At 40.5% G+C, this 20,181-nt stretch overlaps 1 protein-coding gene across 3 annotated transcripts in view; it reads left to right on the top strand.

Moving 5' to 3' along the window:
* SFMBT2 (Scm like with four mbt domains 2) overlaps window positions 1-20,181 on the top strand; it is a 208,860-nt gene that overhangs the window by 119,916 nt on the left and 68,763 nt on the right. For all 3 annotated transcript variants that reach the window (XM_049705753.1, XM_004281698.3, XM_049705754.1), the window contains 2 exons: window positions 8,651-8,752; window positions 12,878-13,025. In XM_049705753.1, coding sequence (XP_049561710.1) covers window positions 8,651-8,752; window positions 12,878-13,025 — 250 coding nt within the window. The remainder of the gene's footprint in view (window positions 1-8,650; window positions 8,753-12,877; window positions 13,026-20,181) is intronic.

A 20,181-nucleotide genomic window follows, 5' to 3' on the forward strand; every position in this document is an offset into this window, starting at 1 on the left:
TTCCCATTGGGAATCTTCTGCACCTGTGGCAGAAAGAACACAGATGGACTTAAGCCCCTGTGTTTCAGTAGCTCCTGCTGTGTCCAGAAAGGGCAGGACACAGAGTCAGCCTTGCCCATCACTGACTCTTCATTCTCCCTCTGAAAGCTGGATTCCACATGCGGGGAGACAGTTCAGGGCCATTGGCCTTGTTTCCATGACAACAGTTGAGTTGCATTGAGGGCTCTCAGTAGAAGGGAACACCCAGCAATAATTTTGTCAACGGCATCTGGCAGTGGGGTGTGAGGCTGGGGAAAAGCTAACCCCCAGAGCCCCGACTGTGGTTTTCTTTAGCCCACAGCCCTCAGGCTGGACACGTGTGGAGATACCCTAGCTCATTAGGAGAGAAGTAACTAAGCTTAAGAACAGACAGTGTAATCACTGTTTACCTGTACCCACAGCATAGGCTCTGTTTTTTTCTCATAGTGGTGCTGTAAGTAAGGTTGAATTTCTTGCCGCTTACAATGCTTTTATGGTGCATAAGTGTTAATGAAAGGCATCCTCATTGCCCCTGTTTTTTTTTTTTTTTTTGCGGTACGCGGGCCTCTCACTGTTGTGGCTTCTCCCATTGCGGAGCACAGGCTTCGGACGCACAGGCTCAGCGGCCATGGCTCACGGGCCCAGCCGCTCCACGGCACGTGGGATCTTCCCAGACCGGGGCACGAACCCTTGTCCCCTGCATCGGCAGGCGGACTCTCAACCACTGCGCCACCAGGGAAGCCCTGCCCCTGTTGTTTTAAAACAACCAGTGTACCAGTTTTTGGACTTACTGTGGAAATAGTCCTGCTATAATCGCCTGTTATGAATTCTTGTGGTTCAGGTTGAAGTATATAGTACTACATTTTCTCATGACTATTTTTTAACTTGATTGAACGCAGGACTAGTTGATAAAATTGCTGTTTACAGCTGTAAGTAAAAAAATGGAAACGCTTATTAGTGTTCAGCTTATAGATGTTTTATTACCTTTTTGTTATAAATATTTCATTGGCTGAGTTTAATTCAGTGCAATGGAATTGAAATATAATAATGCTATTGATTTAATAAATGCTGGCATCCTAATGGACATTTTTAGATGCAACTAATATAATGAGGCTAATTATCTAATGAACATGTGAGCACTAGGTCTTTCGTAAAGCAAAAAGAGGAACAGTATGATGAACTGCATTGGATTTTTTTTTTTAGCGTAACATAGCATGCTGATATGAATAAAGGAATTAAAGCCTAGGTCATTATATATTGATTTGAATGTAGTACTAAGTAAAACCTTCCTCTGACTTTTCTGAAGCCTGTTCTTGGAAATTATGCAAATTAATTGAAGCCTTTGAAAAGATGCCTATGCAATGTTTGAGGTCCCTACGGACCCAAAACTGGCATGTTGGAACTGAAAAAATTATACGGTGCAGTGTTTTTGTGTATGATGCACTCAGAGATTTTAGTCCTTAAAAAGAATGTGGAGGGGTGTTGAATTGCATTATCAGTTTTTTTGTCCATTTTTTTTCATATCAACATAAGCAAAAAGAAAGAACCGGAGGATTAAAGATTGAGGATCAGATGGCCACCATTAAGGAAATTCCTGGAGCATTTGATTGTGGAACTCAGGCTGTAAGAATTAGGTTTCTGCACAGGAAATGAGGCACTGCTTTTCTTACATGAAAATCCTCACCAAGTGCATTTTAATTGTGTTGTGTTAATTAGTTTGAACTCCCTCTCCCCTGTGCCACATTCTTCATATTTTTATATCGTGTGGGGTGTATTTATCCCATGAAGCAGGGCTGGCAAGAAGCATCAGCTGTCTTGGGAGTCTGTGATCAGCACATACTAAATCGTAAGACCGTAATTGGCAATGCTTCCAGCCTCTAAAGTAGATGGAGAGCAGTGGGTTAAGATCCAGGAGGCATTTGAGAGATGAGTTGAACCTAAGATGATCGAATGTTCTTTCTTTTTCCTTGTCTTTTGTCTCTCAATTAGTAATACCTTCTCCTCCTTCCATAGATTAATACTCTGTCACTTATCTGTTTCATAGAGAACCTCAGTATTTACCCCGAAGCTTCGTCATTCTGCCAATGACCAATATTAAGGCAGCTCTGTACAGTAGTGTTTCTTGAATAGCGATGCTTGATTCTTCCAGAGTCAGGTTGTGCTTTCTTCCCAGGGCTGGTAGTCCCTTCAGAGGCACTTAGGGGACCAGTGAGTACCTGGGGATGCTCTGAGGTTGTCTGATGTCCTCTGTCTCACATGTGAAATAAAGTGGGACACCAGCCAAACTGTAAAGGCAGAACAACCAGGTATATTGTGTTTTGTCCAGACTTCTTTTGCCAGCGTTGTACATGTATTTATCACATCTCTGTCATTTTCTAACTAAATTTCAAGCTTCTCGATGTTGGGAACCACATCCTCCTCTTTTTTTTCTTCATTCAGTACACAGGTTAGTGCTTAACATAGAGTATTGAGAGATACCACTGGCAGGTTGAGACTCATGGGGACTTTGCAGCTGGGGACGTTTACTAGATGAACCACATTTATCAGGTAAACCTGTCTGGGTTAACATTGATAATGTTATGAGAGATAGGTATCGATGATGGATACCTTGTAGAGCATCATAGGCATTTACTGGACACATTTTTTAAATCTTTGTGGCTTAAAGAACACGAAAGCAGTTAGTAAAAATATAATGGTTCATTGTTGATAAAGACTGATTGGCTTTATATCTAAACATTGGGAGGTAATTTTAGTGTCAAAATTTTCTCTCTGACGGTTTTTTCATAAACCATTGAAAAGTGCTCTGAATTGACAGCAGAAATTGGAGGTTTTCAGTAAGTGGTCGGTATTAATAGCTATCACTTTTTAACTTGGCAATATCTGTCTTTGAGAGCATCTTAGGAGCTTATAGGTTATAAGGGTTTTGTTTGTTTGTTTGTTTACCATTAGCAATAAAAAACGCAAAGATCCATTTTGGTCTTTGCTTCCTGGTCTGGGCCATAACCTGATAACTAATCACACACAACTAGGTAATCTGATGGCTAGATCATGTACTTAGCGTCAGACCACATGGATTTGAGTCCTGGCTCCTCTTTTTAGCTGTGTGTTCTTGCTTAGGTAACTTAACTTCTCTGTGCCTTAGTTTCCTCTCTGAGATGGATCCTACCCCATAGTCTGTTGTGAGGGGAAAATAATAATACAAGGGAAGTGCTCACAAGTATTTACAGTGTGTTCATTGCTGTTATTCTTTCTACCGGCTTGAATATTATAAACCAAACCAAGCTACTCTCAGTGCAGTCAGTGTATATTAGTAGGAGTGAGTGAAAGCTCCGTGGGGTCAGGAGAGAAGAAAGCTGATGAAATTCGTGTGGATTACGGAAGTTGATGTGTATATAATCTCTTTTACATTGTCATTCGACTGAAAATAAGGTTCCCTGAAGAGTAATTGTTAAGGTAGGCTAGTAAGACAGCCCTCCAATAAAATGAATGGTATTTTTACTTCTGATCAATTTAAAACTACTTCAGGACAAAAATAAAATGTGTAGCCATGAATGTAGATGGGAATGACATTGCCAGCCTGTCTTAAGGAGTTTTTCTGTAAACAGTTTAACTGGACTCCAGTTCGTTTGAATAAACAGTATGTCGTGAATGTGACAGGCACGTTTGTAAATGTCCTGAGGATTTACTGCTTACTCCTGATCTCAGGAATAACATCATTCTTGATCCAATAATTTAGAGGTGTGAAGGATTCTCTAGAGCTTTGCAAAGGCCAGAATGTATCTTTCAACCCACAGTGCATTTCCCATTATCTCTCAGTAGATAATCGGTTTTGTGAATCATTTCAGGAACCAGGAACTCTCTCTCTGTCTCTCTGTCTCTGTCTCTGTCTCCCTCTCCCCACTTAGAATTGAGAATGATTAGCTGGTGTTTGTAAATGAACGCATGTACTCTGACTGCATTAACAGCCTGAAGTAAATGGTCTAGTAGTGATACATTTGTTTTTCAATGAGAATATCTTATATACTATGTACCCTTTCTTATATACTAATATGGATGTACATTTATGCACACAAAGAGCTCAGATGGTCTGTGTATTGGCTTATTTAGAAATTGACTGGTGTTGAATTTTTTATCATAAAAGTCTGTTTGTTGGGAGTGCTGAATGACTCCTTTCGCCTCTGAAATCAGACTTAAAATCCTCAATCCAGTATCTTAAGACCCAGTCTCCCTAACTAAATTTACAGTTCCACCTTCTCAGAATCTTTTCTTCGTCATTCTAAGTCTCATGCTTTTTATATTCAAAATTAAGTTTCACTCCTTTAAATCCCTGGACTGCCGTCATCTTGGTGGTTATAATATTTTGAAGCTACAAGTAAAAATAGTGTTTGTTCTGAAATTTTTTCTAAACCTGGATCTTCCATGGCTGTTCTTCATGTCTTTTCCTTCTCCCTTTCGACAAATGCAGTTTTTGTGTGTATTCTGTGCATCACCTAGTGGCACGGTGTGTGGAACCCCAGTGGTTTCTAATGAATGCCAAACGAGTGAACGAACGAATGCTAGAATATAGAATCAGAATGGATGTCAAGAAATCTAGTTTTTGATGTTTCTCCAGCTTAATTCAGTAATTATGTCTGGGCATCTTTCTTGGATGAACTGCATAACGTAAATGAGAGGGTTTGGCATTGACTGGAAAATACTGCATGTACTACATGGCTAACAATCATGTGTTTTAAAGATTTCCAGTGACCAGAAATCTAATGGGCAAGCCCTTTTAGAAAATACTGCCCTTCCTCTCGAGTTCAAAGTTTCTGGCATTACCATTCATGAATAACATAAATATTGGAGTAGCAGATTTATAATCATAATCAAACTCATAATCATTATGGTCTTTGCTCTTGGATTTAAAAATTTTTCATTTTGTTGACTTGCTTTCGAAACTGGTGGGACTTGTACACATTATTACCAGTTTTCTTTTTTTTTTCCTTTTAAATGCTGATCAAAAAGTGACCTTAAGAAAATGGAAGTTAGGGCTGGGGATAAAGGGATGTATTTTATAGTTTTCAAGTTCCTTTCTGAAATTTGGAGAGGTTTAATAAGGTATAACAGATAGATATGGATATTTGAGACCAAAATATAAAAAACCAATGTGTGTATGCAGCTACCTCTCAAAATGTCCGGCTTCTTTTTCAGTATATTAAACAAGAGAGTTTAAGAGTTTTCACATAGTTTGGAACAAAAACAGATGCATTTTCACAAGTAAGAAATTTGTGTGCTTACAACTGAAACCTAGTAGAAATAATTTAAGGTGTAGGAAATCTGAGCCATGATTCGCAAGGGAAAACTTGTTTCTAAAACTTCGTTCACTAAGCATTATTTTTAAACTGTTTAATATTTTAATGTCATCAGGACAGAACATTGTCAACAATATTTTAATTGTTTAAAAATATTAACATTTTATTTTCACCCCACATGTGGCCATGGATGATTTTGAGGTGGGTGGTATTTCTTATGTATGAGCAGAGGGAGAGATTCTCAGAGGTTGACAAGGGAGCACAGGGACATCTATAAAGAAGTAAGAAAATGTGTGGTATCTGCACAAAGTGATCCCCTCTTAACCTAGAGGTACTGTTTGATGCAGGGTGCCCTGGAATCATTAATGATAAGCATTTGTAACAGAGTCCACAGCCTTGAAAAGAGAAAGTTATCTGAGGACCAGATTGCCGTCCTAAGCTTGTATGCTTTATTTCTAAGGAAAGGCAGGTCCCACTAGACAACTGTGAATCAAGTAAGGCAGCAGGTAAGGGACAATCATTAGTGTAGGGTTGGGTTCCTGGGGGCTTTAGGGTTTCCAGCCCAGCATTGGGAGCTGTGATTGAGCAACCTTCTGGCAGAGATATGAGATGGGTGTAGACTTAGCTAAAGACTTCAAGTCAGTGGTCAAGGTCACAGTGAGAGCCTGGGATATAGAAAGTGCCTGGGGGTTATGGGTCAACCCTACTTAGAAAGCTGGCTCTACTCAGAGTGCAGAGGGAGGGACAAAAGTGTGTGGGTCAAAGAGTGGGCACACAGTCTGAAATCAAGAGGGGATTCGGACGGTGGGTAGACCAGAAGCCCAGAATGCTGTCAGGACAGCCCTACAGCAGAAACGAAAGGAGAAGCAAACGGGAGAGCAGGTGAGAGATCAAAATTGCAAGCAGAGCCCTAGTGTTAGAGGCAGCCAGGGAACAGGCACGAGTTTCCCTGTATTGGTGAACCGCATCTCAAGAACGTTTAGCCTTGTAGCTGTGAGTAATGGGAGAGACACTGCAGCAAGGAAGGACATTGCTAGCGAGGGAAACGGAAGAACTTCCATGAAACTAGTACATTCATCTTGCCCATTTATCATAGCTACACATGTCATTAGTGCCTGAGGACATTTATGTAATACCAAATAGTATCATAACGACTGCTTGATAAACTTGTTGAATACATTCAGGCAACGTTTTATGGTATGTCTTAATTTTAGAATAATTCCTCTTTTCAGAAGGTTAAAGGCTTTTGTGCCTGAAATGGAAAAAATATTTATCTGCAAAATCCACTTATGTGATTCAGTTCTTACTGATTGATACTGGGGTGCGTTGATGTTTGCTGAGAGCATTAACTTTTAATCTTTTCTTTCAGTCATTTTGGGTTTCCTACTTTTGTATTAACACATGTGGTTTCTGGCTCTGCCTTGGTGTTTGGGGTGATGTGTGTTGATTTGCATTAAATCTCTATGCTGTTTCTTTTGATTCCTTTTCCAAGCCACCTTTAAAAGTAAATGCTTTATTTTCAGTAATAAAAAAAGGAAATCATCTCCTGTACCTAAGAATATTTTTTAATCAAGTGATGATTGTTAAGTTCAATGAGTTTTTGTCATGTAAGTCCTTGCCCACGGAGCACATCACCTTCCTCGTTCTGAGCAACCCCCTCCCTGCACGAGGCACCCTGTGCTCCAGCCAGACCCAGCATTTATTGCTCACCCACTGGGTACAGAGACTTGCAGGCAGCTGTGGCCACATGAGAAATGACAGGTCCTTGTGGTTCCATAGGCATTTACATTCTGTACCTGCTTTGGTAAAGCAAAGCGGTGGTGGTGAGTTTAATAAGTGGATCTGGTGTCATACACTGTCCTGTTCTGATCAGCTTTTGTGGGAGGGGCAGGCACAGCCCTGTGGGCTCTGCACGGTCCTCAGAGTTGGGTGTATTTAGAATGGCATTCTTGAATTAATGAAAAATCCACTTTAGGTTCCACATAGAGGCAATATCGTATGATATTTGTCTTTGTCTGACTTACTTCACTTAGTATGATCATGTCTGAGTCCATCCATGTTGCTGCAAATGACATTATTTCATTTTTTTATGGCTGAGTAATATTCCATCATATATATTTATACACACACACACCATATTTACGAAAGAGAAACAGAGTCACAGATGTAGAAAACAAACTTAGGGTTACCAGAGTGGGGGCTGGATAAATTAAGAGTTTGGGATTAAAATATACACACAACTGTATGTAAAATAGATAACCAACAAGGACCTACTATGTAGCACAGGGAACTCTACTCAATATCTTGTAATAATCTATAATGGAAAAAAAAATCTGAAAAAGAATATATGTATGCATGTATAACTGAATCACTTTGCTGTACACCTGAAACTTAACATCAACTATATTTCAATAAAAATTTTTTAAAAATCCACTTTACATTGGCAGATAAAAGAAAGTCATAGATCCCCAGATATTTTTGTACTTCTCACCCAGTTGATGTATTTAGAAACAGGAGGATTTACTTGAAGCTATTATTTCCTCAGGGACAGGCTGCAGAGACATTTATTTATCCACTACTGTTTATACAGACTGTGAGTTATGAGGTGACCTTCATCTCTGCAAGATAAATCCTGGTGTCCAGAGTCCCGCCAGCCTCATCTGTTGCTGTGTAGCTGAAGTGGTTATTGAAATTTGTTTTCTTGAGAAGGCAGGAAGGCTCCACTCACACACATAAGGTTGCTGTGAATTGTCTATAAAACTGCCAGGCACCTATTAAACAGGGGGTGTAGCTCATCTTTATAGAGCAGGAGACGGGTTCTGATTGGGCGCAGGGCTGTTTTGGAGTCTTCTATACCCACACGTCCAAGGACCAGTATCAGTACCAGTAACTGATAACCTCAGTGCTCTTCAACACAGAAGACAAGCTGTATCCCCCAAAAGATCCTCCCCGAAGCCTGGAAGTAACTCCAGTAGCAAGAGGCCGTGTTTTCTGAGGAGGCCCCTGCCGTGTTTTAGATGACTGATGGCTTCTATTACTCTGCCGAGCTTTCCTGATGGCCCCTAGGAAGATCAAAGCTGTGCGGTGTGAATTTTTTTTGCTTAGTATAAGTTTAAGCCTGGCCACCAAGGCTTGTTTCTCCCTTGGAAAGGCAATTTAGCCTGCAGAAAATAATTAAATCCGTGATATCTTGCCATAATTAGAAATCTGAAATGGGGGAGGGTTAATGATTTCAATCCGATTTCAGTTGCCCACTAAAACGATCAAGGAAAGCATCCAGACAGTTACCGAATTAGCTTACAATACCATTGCGTTTAATATTTTCGTTCTTTTCCCCGTAGGACCATGCAGATTTGAGAAGCCATTTTTTCACAGTTGGGATGAAGCTAGAAACAGTGAACGTGAGGGAGCCCTTTCACATCTGTCCTGCATCAGTGACCAAGGTGAGGTCCCTCCCTTGCTTTTCACCTCCACCTCCGTAGTGGATCCAGTAAGTCTTTCTACTCCAAGCCAACCAGAGGAAATAGGCTCATGGGGGGATCTGTGGTGACGCAAGTAAACCCAAGGAGGAGGGCCTCCTCTCCAGTACAGTGCTGTCTCAAGCTCCCTTTTTATCACTGATATCTGAGTGAGTGTGATCAGATGCCTCCTCTTGCAATGGGTGGGGTGAACTTCACTTGTCCTCCGATAGTACAGGATGCAGACACTCGTGTCCTGCAGAGACTTGGAGGAAGATTCAGATGCTCAACTGTGAGTTCACAGCAGTGAACTCAGCCACTGAATAGGCGGCACCTTCTCTTACTAACCACAGTGACATGGGAACTGCCATTTGTCCCTGTGCTCGTGAGAAGAAACCGCTGATGAGTTTGTAATCTTTGTAATAGTAACTTGCTTCTCCTGCTGCACTGATCATATTTCATATGATATATTTTGCAAATACTTGGAAATGGTGAAAAGCAAGTTCCCGTCTCCAGGGTATTAGCACCTCGCTTCCTTTCTCTCATCTGCTTTCATTGACTAAAGGAAAAGTCATACGTCTAATGTTCGTAGATTTAAAATGAAAGTACCGTTTCACGCAAAGACATTTTTATTATGACCTTGATAGTCTTTTAAGATTATAATTTCCCTTCCGCATCAAAGAAATCTCAACGAAGTTACCTATCATAACATACAAAGTATGTGTTTCTACCTTAAAAATATATATATTTATATACATACATACCATTTATGTCCTGTTAATGGCGCGAGAAACCAACAAACTAAGATTCTTAGCCAACATGTGTTTTACTTAACGGCCTTCCGTGCATTTCCTGGGGTTCAAAAGTCAATTCCATTTTAATTTCTTTTTCTGAAGGAGACGGGATTGTTAATGTGGTGATTAATAGTATGAAGTTATTTGAGTCATGCTTTTTTATTTATGATTTTATTCAAGATTTGGTAAAAGTTGAGAAATACAGTGGTGATCATGTATTACAGAATATGGGAAATGGTTATAATGAAACGTCCTTTTGTTCTTTGCTAAAGATTTTTTTCTTTAGTGAACATAAATTATTTTGTAACTGTTAAAGCAATTTATTTAAAGGATAGCTGCATAGAACAAATAATGACCTATGCTTTGAATGATCATCTCGGGTTGAAGTGCATGCTCTCGCTGTTCATACACCATTCCTTTATAACCTTTTTATTTGAAATGGCTTTTAGGGTTCTTATTGTGTGTTCTGGTAGTTGGCACATTTTTCTAGAACTAAGGAGTGATACCTTGTTGAACCCTGGCCGGAATTCCTCTTTGTCCCAAGCAGGTGATTCGGTAATGCCAGCTGCCCATTTATCTGGGTATGTGTCATCCTCTTCTCATTCTAATAGGCCGTGGTGTCATCTTCACCTGGTGTTTATAAAATAAACCAAACCGAGGTGCAGTCTGTCAGTGGTCGACACTCACATTTTTCTACCTTTAAATAATTGCAATACATAATGTTAGAATGTGACATCCTAATTATCATCAGTTTCAGCCCAGATATCTTCATCTCATTAAATAGACTTCCAGGGACAGTAGTTTGGTTTTCACAAAAAAGAATCTTCTCTCTAAATACATGTCATTGGAGGTTGGGGGTGAGGAGGTATTTTCTCTGGTTTTTAAGTCACTTTTCATTTTATTTTTTCTTACCCTTTGTACCTAAGATAAAATACTTAAGTCGGGCTTCCCTGGTGGCGCCGTGGTTGAGAGTCCACCTGCCGATGCAGGGGACACAGGTTCGTGCCCCGGTCCAGGAGGATCCCACATGCCGCGGAGCAGCTGGGCCCGTGAGCCATGGCCGCTGAGCCTGTGCGTCCGGAGCCTGTGCTCCGCAACGGGAGAGGCCACAAAAAAAAAACTTACGTCATTCTGTTTCACATTTATCCTTCTTCCTTCTCTTACTGGCCGTGTACTGCTGCCTCTTAGAACTTGGGTCGGCACCTCCCCAGGCACAGGACTCACCTACAGGTCATGAAGTAGTAGAATATTCTTAATGTAGAAGCTGTTTATAATTAAATTTATTTCTCTTAACATTGGAAAAGGTTTTAGAATATTACGTTTGAGACTCTAACACACTGTGCTGTGAAGTACTCATCCTAATGAAAATTTCATTTGTATCTTCCTTGGGGCTTTTCTTCATGGCGCAACTGTTGAGGAAATAAATAACAAATAGACAGGAAGGCAGAGGAGCACATAGCAGATTCAGTATTAAATGACCAACCTTTGGCCCTACAGGGGGACTATGTTGGCGTGATGGGGAGAATATCACCTGTGTATGTGAGATGCATGGTTTAGACAAAGTTTCCTGGAATTTTACACGTGTTGGGTTCTGTTACTAGGTCTGGTCGCTCTGAGCTGCACAGTCTTGGGCAAGTTGGCTAACTGCTCTGGGCTTTGATTCTGAGGCCTGTGGTTCTGGACCAGATGGACCAGTGTCTCTGAACCATTTGGGACCATGAACGCTGATGGATTTGAGGGAACTTAATTTAGCTTTTCCTCTGAAATGTGTGCACAGGAACGTGCATTTTAATAGGCTTGGCGGTTCCTTAGTGCCTGTTCTCACACAGTTCAGCTTTGCTAAGGGATCCTGCCTCCAGAGCTATATGATACATCTCTGTGTGAGCACGTGTGTGCGTGTATGCGTGAGGGTCTAGATCACATTAATTGAACAAATACTTACTGAGCATTTGTAGACACTGTTCTGGATGCTGGAAACATAAAGTCCCTGCTCTTACAGAGCTTATATTTTGATGGCGGGGGGAGACAGACAATAAATAAAATTAATAAGGAAATAAAGTATGTTAAATGCTAAGGAGAAAGGGGCATCAGGGAAAGGACCTCTAGGGTGTTGGAGTGGAAGGAAGGAAGATGTGATTTTAATTCAGGCTACCAGGAACGGCCTCCCTGAGAAGGGGAAGCTTGATCCTTTGCTCCTTAAAGGCTGTTTCCAAAAGCAAATCTCAGGCAGCAGATTTCTAACGAGTTACTGGAGTTATAACATCAAGAAGAACAGAAGTCAGTTCACTCTTCCTGCGTAGCTTTGAACCAGGTTGCTTCCACAAAGTGTTTTGTAAGCCAAGGAGCCAGGAATCAGAGCTTAGTAAGAGGGTTAAGTTTCCTAAGAAAGACTGGTTTATGTCTGTTGAGCTGGGAAAGCGGTTTTTTGCCTCTGGCCTGTTTTGCATTCTACATTCTTTAAACCCGTCATGCTTTTCAGTGTGGCTGTCCACCTGATTTTTGTGCTCTGCTTTTTCCATCAGCATGTCTTGTTCTATTTCTTTTCCTCATTGACTTTTTCCCTTATACTCAAGCAGGTGTTCAACCAGTTCCTACGTGCAAAGCGTTTGCTATGCATTGTGGGAATATCTTGATGAGTAACAAACAGGAGGCTGTCCTCAAAGGACTTGAGGTCTATTGGGAGAGATAGATGTGGTATCAGACCACAGGAGGGAATGAGGATTTTCGGTTCAGAGGTTCACGTCTGATGCTGTGTGCCAGAACACAGAGTGAGGCGCGGGCGGGTGGGGGGGGGGGCGTTCCAGCAGTAGTGGCTTTGGGGACACATCTTGAAAAATACACGGACAGTGGAGTGGGCTATTTAGACTTGTGAGAATATTGAGTAAGGACACGCCCGGTGTGAGTGATCTCCTCTTGGGTTGGAGGGATGGGACGCAAGGTGAGGCTAGACATCTCTGAGCCGGATGGTGGAGATGGTCCCATCTTGGTTAGGTTTTGTCTGTCTTACTTGTTTTCTAGCTTGTTTTTCCTCTGGCTTTGGCTGTTGGTTTACTTCTATAAAGTCATGCTGATGCTTTTCCTTCTCTGTCTCTGACATAATTCTAGTTTGTTTACTTTCCATCAATATGGCCACAATGATCAACTACCTTTTTCGCAACTGGCCCACTTTTGTAATATACACTGAAATTCCAGTTTGTGCTGTGGTCATTGGGATGAAATACGCTTACTGCATTTGGAAGCTGTGCCACTATTTCTCACGAGTCTTACATGTTAATCTCAAGGAATTAACCCCTGGCTCTATCGTCGTTTCTTTCAGGTTTTTAACAATCGTTTTTTTCAAGTGACTATTGATGACCTCAGACCAGAACCTAGTAAACTCTCGATGCTGTGCCACGCGGATTCTTTGGGGATCTTACCAGTACAGTGGTGCCTTAAAAACGGAGTCAATCTTACACCTCCCAAAGGTTTGTATTCTGTGAAAATTTACAGGGTTTGGGTGATTCAGGAGGGCGTCGTATTGTCACTGAAGTGATGCTTTTGTTAATCTGGAGAAGTTTACACTGTAAAGATTTTAGATGTAGTGAGAAAATAGTTTGTTTCATGGTTAGCCTGACATAGGAGTCTGTACAGCTCCCTCCCCTGTGGAGGTGTGTGGCCCTGGGCTCCTCCATAAACCATTGTTCCCTGTCTGTTATTGTATGATTGGCAGCTGTGTTGCTGCTGTGTGTTGAGAAACGGTACAGTATTGCTAAGTGATTGGGGTTAAAAACTTGAACGCGGAAGAGAAGTGACTTTAAAAAGGCAACAACATACCAATGAAGCATTTCTTTACATTTTTATTTCCAGTAAGTTGAATTTTCCCCAGAGCCCAGTTGCTTTCAGATTTCCAACACTTTGATGCCATAAGACATGACAATAATTAAGTTGGGAACCAGGTTGCATTAAAGTCATTTTAAGTTGAGACCCATAAACCACATGTCAGTAAGTATACTTCAGGAATGTGATTTGTTGTCCCTGTAGGTCTAAGGTTTATCCAGGGAAGGTGCAGCAAGGAGAAAGGTGAGAAGATGGGAAGGAAAAGAAAGGGAATGATAGAAGACAAAAGCAGAATGAGAGTAGAAAAATAAACTTCAGTGGAGATCTTAACAGATAATCTCAAATAAAGCAGGGGTTTTGTGCTAACCTTTTCAGATCACCAGAGACTGGATTACTTGTACTTTAATTGTGCTGCACCTGACTTACCTATGGCGTGACTGTGCTCCCCTGGGCTTTTATCCTAACTTATGCTCCATCCTCATCCCTATGGAGGAGATTCTTTTGAATTATTTCCATGCAGCTGGTGCTTTTTCCCATTAAAGTTCTTCAGTAATGGAGTGCATTCTAATTACACTATGGTGAACTTCTACGGAACACTGATTCCACTGTTCTCAGTGCCAAACTCACTGAATCTTCAAAATGAGGATTGCCCTCTGAGGAGACTTAGCTCCAGAGAGTTTATATAGCCTGCCCAGGGCCCCAGGCTTAGTAAGCAGCAGGACAGGAGGTCAGGCTTCTGGTTCTGTGCTCAGTAGTGGGTGGTGAGGACTCCAGTTCACGTGGCCTCAGTGTTTGTGTCCATTTGGGGGCCTAGAGGTGACTATCCAAATCAGTGTGCTTCAGTTATTCAAGACGGTTAGATGAGGACACCCCTGATATTCCACAGGTACTCTGCAGAATCAAAGACATGATACACGTCCAAATATTTTTATAATCTTTTAAATGATGATGCAAGTGCTATGCTGTAAACATCTATTGGTGGTAAGGAAGAGAAGTCTTTTCCTGCTGTGAAGTTTCAGCAGCTGGTCAGTTTTAGAGTTTGAAAGCCCTCAGGCCAACTTCTAATCAGAGCATGTGTGTGGATGGGTCCCATGTCAGTGAAGAAAGATGTTTTCTAGATATCTAAAATGCTGCTCGGGGGACTTCCCTGTGGTCCAGTGGTTAAGAGTTCGCCTTCCCGTGCAGGGAGTGCATGTTTGATCTCTGGTCAGGGAGCTAAGATCCCACATTCCTTGCAGCCAAAAAACCAAAACATAAAAAATGCTGGGACAAAGTGAGAGAGTGGCATGGACATACATACACTACCAAACGTAAAATAGATAGCTAGTGGGAAGCAGCCGCATGGCACAGGGAGATCAGCTCGGTGCTTTGTGACCACCTAGAGGGGTGGGTTAGGGAGGGTGGGAGGGAGGGAGATGCAAGGGGGAGGAGATATGGGGATATATGTATATGTATAGCTGATTCGCTTCTGTTATAAAGCAGAAACTAACAGACCACTGTAAAGCAATTATACTCCAGTAAAGATGTTAAAAGCATTATTGCAACAAATTCAATAAAGACTTTAGAAATGATCCACATTTAAAAAAAAAATCTTTAAAATGTTGCTTGGTTGGACTTTGTAAATTCCTAGTTAGTTCCTAGTAAAATAGGATCTGTTTAAGAATTTTTAAAAAATGAGTTGGGTATCTCCTCACATAGTTAAAAATATAGGAAAAACATTTATATATGCATTTTGGATTCATGGATGGCAGAGGTTTAACGTTTACCAGCATCTTTAGAATTTTAAATGTGTTTCAGACGAGGTTGTTCACATAGCTTGGACCTTTGCTAGGAAATGGGTGTGCTTATTTGGATAATGGCATTTCATGATATTAAGAAAATTGTTTTATATTAATGTAATTGAACTCTTAAGTGTGCAGTGAAATGATGGTACAAATATATTTATGATATTAAATATTTTTATGTCTTAAGCGTTTTATACCTACCGTTTAGCCGTAATTATTGCATCTTCTCTGTCACCCCAGTATTTGTGATATTTGGTGAAATGAAATTGTCTTCATGTCATCTTCCAAACTCTTCCTTCCCCTTTTGAAAGTGAAGCATACCTTTTCTAAGAGGAAAGTTTCTTTATGGATATTATATATTATTTGTAAAATATTGAGTAATGGTGATCAGTACCTTCCAGTAAGAAAATCTCAGTGGTAATAACCATTTTTAAACCCTTGAAGCATTCAGGAATTGTGATCCACCAGTAATCTGTAGAGGTTGTCTTTTGGCTGTGGGATTGTTGTCTTGAAATAGTAGAGCTTTTAGTTATAAACCAGTGAGAAGAAGAGCAACAACTTACAGAAAAAGGTTTATGAATATGAGCAGACACTTCACAGTAGTAGAATCATGACTCTTATGTAAACTCATCATAATAAGAGAAATGCCCGTTAAAAATCATACTGAGATGGCATGGATTTCTCAGATGAGGAAGAAATCCAAAAGAGAAAGAAAGAAGCGGCTCTGTTTTGATGGGAGTCTGGAGGAACAGGATTCTCAGATTTGCTGGCAAAACGCAGGTAGGTACAAACCGTATGGAAGGCAGTTGGGCAAATTTAACCAAAATTGTGGATGCGTTTAGCCGTTGCCTTAGCAGTTCGACTTGTGGAAATTTCTCTTAAACTTACAATTTACAGGTAATATGCATAAGAGTTTGGTTTTTTCTGCAGCATGATATATAATAGCAAAAGACTGGGGAAAATCCAAGTGCCTGTCTGTATTGGATCGGTTAAGTCGATTTTGGATGTTTATATAATGAAAACTATGCAGTTGTTAAAAAGAATGAGGATAATCTCTACATACTGACATGGGAAGCTCTCCAAGATGTACTGTGAGTGACAGATCAGTGAGTTATAGTATGATGTCTTTTTTGTTAGAAAAGAGGTTAATGAGGATATATATTTATGTTTGCACATATTCCTGGAAAGAGACTCTGGAAGGTTGCGTAAGAAACTAAGAGACACAGATGTAGGGGACAAACGTATGGACACCAAGGGGGAAAAGTGGCAGGGGGTGGGTGGTGGTGATGGGATGAATTGGGAGATTGGGATTGACATGTATACACTGATATGTATAAAATGGATAACTAATAAGAACCTGCTGTATAAAAAACTAAATAAAATAAAATTCAAAAAAAAGGAAACTAATGAAAATGATGACTTCTATGTGGGGTATGGAGGTGGCGACCAGGGCAGATGGGAATGAGACTTTTCACAGAATACGTTTAAAATCTTTTTTTTTTCTTTTTGATCTGAGTGTGAATGTATTATCTATTCAAAAGGAATCATATGATATTACAGGTAGAGGGTTTTTATACCTAAAGGGATCTTAAAGATTATCTCATCAACTCCAATCATTATATATGTGGGGAAATTGAAGCTCAGTTGTGTTAAATGATTTTTTAAGTCTTGGGGCTGAACTTGGCTTAAAACCCCAGTCTTAAGATCCCAAATTGAATGCTTTTTCTGTATAACCAGATCCACCCTTTATTGCTGTTTTCTCTCACTGGTACCTTCGTAAAAGCCATCCTTCTCAGTAATTTGGGGACTTTTTGGTGGCCTTACGCAGGACTGAGGGATGTCAGTGGACCATGACTTACCCATGACGGGAATGATCTATGTGTCAAAGCATTTGGAGAATTTCAATTCTAGAGAATAATATTCCAAGTGTTTGCCATTATAACAAAGCCACAGCTTTAGTTACTGAGCTCCCTTACCATTTGGGGAGACTGTATATTTATGTGTACCATATATGTAGTAAAGTATATTTATTTTTGTAATTAAAGTGAATTAAAATTGAGAGATGCTGGTGGTTTCGGTAGTGATGATTTTATGGTTTCTTTTTGAAGTAACTTGTTACGTGTCTTACGTGTCAACACCTGGTCTGGGAATCATGCTGTCGGATGTTTTCCAACACCATTATTTGCTTTAGTAATGTATGAAAGTAGATGCTCTTTTTAAAAGTTTGTTGTTTTTCACTCGAATTTTGAGAGTATGTAGGATTTATTACACATGTTGAGAAGTGAGTTTAGATGTTTTCTTGTAGGGATGTTCCCACAAAAGTATTACATTGTTTAGATTTCTGCTTATAGTTACAATGTGTTACCTGATCCCCAAAAGAGAGTAACCCACTCATTCCCCACTGGGAAGCAGCTGATGAAACAAGACACCTGGGTGGTAGAGGAGATGTGCAGACAGCATACATCCCTACTCACATTATTTTGACTCCTTTCCTATTAAAAAAATCTATCCCCAAACTTTATATACAAATCGTCTAAGCTAGAATGGATCGAAATGTTTTATTGTTGTCTTTGAGCACGTGCTTTCTTGGTAAGCAAAGGACAGAATCTTGGAGATTTTATCCCGTTCGCTGAAACCCAACAAACAACAATTCAGTGTTATAGGCTCTCTGAACCGGGGTCAAACAAGTAAATAAATCAAGCAGGCAGAAATGCATATAGGTTGCCAACCACGACTTGCTACTTTTAAATCATTTCCTTAATCTCCTTGGCATGTAACACCCAAGATTAGTCACAGAATCAGCAGGGGGATCTCGGTAGACAAGTGAAGCCTATCCATTTCTGTTGTAAAATGTGTGAGCAAAAGCTGAAGTACGTCACTTATTTTTGCACTTCGTCTCTGCTCTTTGGCCATCTTAATAGACACACAAACTTCACACAATTTAAGAAGTAAAGGTGTTTTTTCTTTTAATTTATTTTATTTATTTATTTATTTATTTAATTTTTGGCTGCATTGGGTCTTCGTCGCAGTGCGCGGGCTTCTCATTGCAGTGGCTTCTCTTATTGCGGAGCACGGCGCGCAGGCTTCAGTAGTTGTGGCGCACGGGCTTAGTTGCTCCGCGGCATGTGGGATCTGCCCGGGCCAGGGCTCGAACCCATATCACCTGCATTGGCAGGCGGATTCTTAACCACTGTACCACCAGGGAAGCCCGTAAAGGTGTTTTTTTTAATGATTTTCAAGACCCACATTGGTGAACCCTAATTGGTATTCTCTTTTCCTCAGACGCTGACTCATGCGACCTAATCCTTCTGTCATCTCCTATTTCAGACATACCAACGGGGACAGAAAATAATAAACATACTCATGGATGTCCCGCCTCAATTGAGCAGATGCTACCATTTTGCCGTTTTTGATTCAGAGTTTTAAAAAATGAAACAGAGCATCATAGATGTAATTGAAGACCGGGTCAACCTTGACTCTTCTATTTCTTACCCACTATGTAATCCGTCAGCAAATCCAGACCATATTCTCAGGATCTGACCAGGTGTCATCAAGACCACGCTGGTCCAGGTCACCGTCCTGTCTCTCCCAGGTTACGCCAGTGACCTCCAGTTTTCTCAGCCTACTCTCAACACAGCAGTCAGACTGATGGTGTTAAAACCTAAAGCACACACGCCCCTCCTCTGCCTAGCCTTCCCAGGGCCATCCCACGCGGCTCAGAGGCCAAGTCAGGGTCCAGGTCATGACAACACCCTTCAGCACCTACCTGGTCTGGCCTCCTGTCTTAAGACTTCCCCCAGTCCTCCCATTCACACCAGCCTCCTTGTCCTTCCTGGAACATGGAGCACATCGCCCCCTTAGGCCATTGGCACTGGCTGTTCCCTCTGCTTGGGTCACTCCTCTCCTTCTTCAGTCTTGACCCAGGTGTCCCCTAATTGGTGTTGTCTCTCTTGGCAGCCTTGTTTAATCAGCAAATCGCCACCCCCAACATTTGTATCTCCTTCCCTGCATGGCTTTTCTCCATAGAACCTTTTATCATGGAAAATAACAAGTAATACATATTTTACTTCTTTTCTTTTCAACTGTCTTTCCACTAAAATGAAAGATGAGGAGGGCAGGCATTTCTGTCTTGTTCTCTGCTCCAGCCCAGCAGCTAGGAGAGTGTGGAAGTTTTGCATGGCATGAGAAGAGAAAAAAGTTTTGCTTACTTGTTTTTTGTTTTTTGTTTTTGCTTGAATTGAATTGGATTTTCAAATTCACTAATTGTCTCAGCATCATTTATTGAGTAATCTTCTGTTTCCCCTCTGACTGGTAATGCCACCACTGGCATATAGCAAGTTCCTTTATGGTTGTGAACCATATCTTATTCTTAGTTATTCTGCTTCATTGGTCTATTTGTCCATCCCTATACAAATACCTCAGTTTATAAAATTGATTTTACTTTATAATATGTCTTGATATCAGGTGAACGCCTCTGCTTTCTCCCTTTTCAAAATTGACTAGTTATTTTTGTCAGGTTATTCTTGTACGTGAATTTTAGAATCAACTTAAAAGGCTCCATGAAGAACCCCATTGGCTTTTAATGGGCATTGCATTTATAGATTAATTTAGAAAATTGGCATTTTATTTTATTATCTTTCTATAACTTGAAATCTTTTTCTAGAATTTTTTCCTGGGTACATTGTCCTTTAGCTTGCTGTTATGAATTAGATTTTTACATTTTTTTAGAATTTATTATTTTTTATTGGATGTAAACCATCTAATAGAATACCACTGATTTTTGTGTATTTATTTCATATCTAGTCACCTTCCTAAGCAGTGTGTCTCAGGAACAATTTGTAGAAGATACAGTTTAGCTGATTCTTGAAGGTTTGGTGAAAGTAGCTTGTAAAACCGTCTGGAGCTGGTTCTCCTTTAGTTTGTATTTTATGGAGTATGAATTTATTTCCTTCAATGGTTATATATTTAGTCATGGCTACCACTTCTGCTTGAGACAGTTTTGGTCATGTATATATATGTA

This window comes from Orcinus orca, chromosome 2 (genome assembly GCF_937001465.1).
Source record: "Orcinus orca chromosome 2, mOrcOrc1.1, whole genome shotgun sequence".
NCBI lineage: Eukaryota > Metazoa > Chordata > Mammalia > Artiodactyla > Delphinidae > Orcinus > Orcinus orca.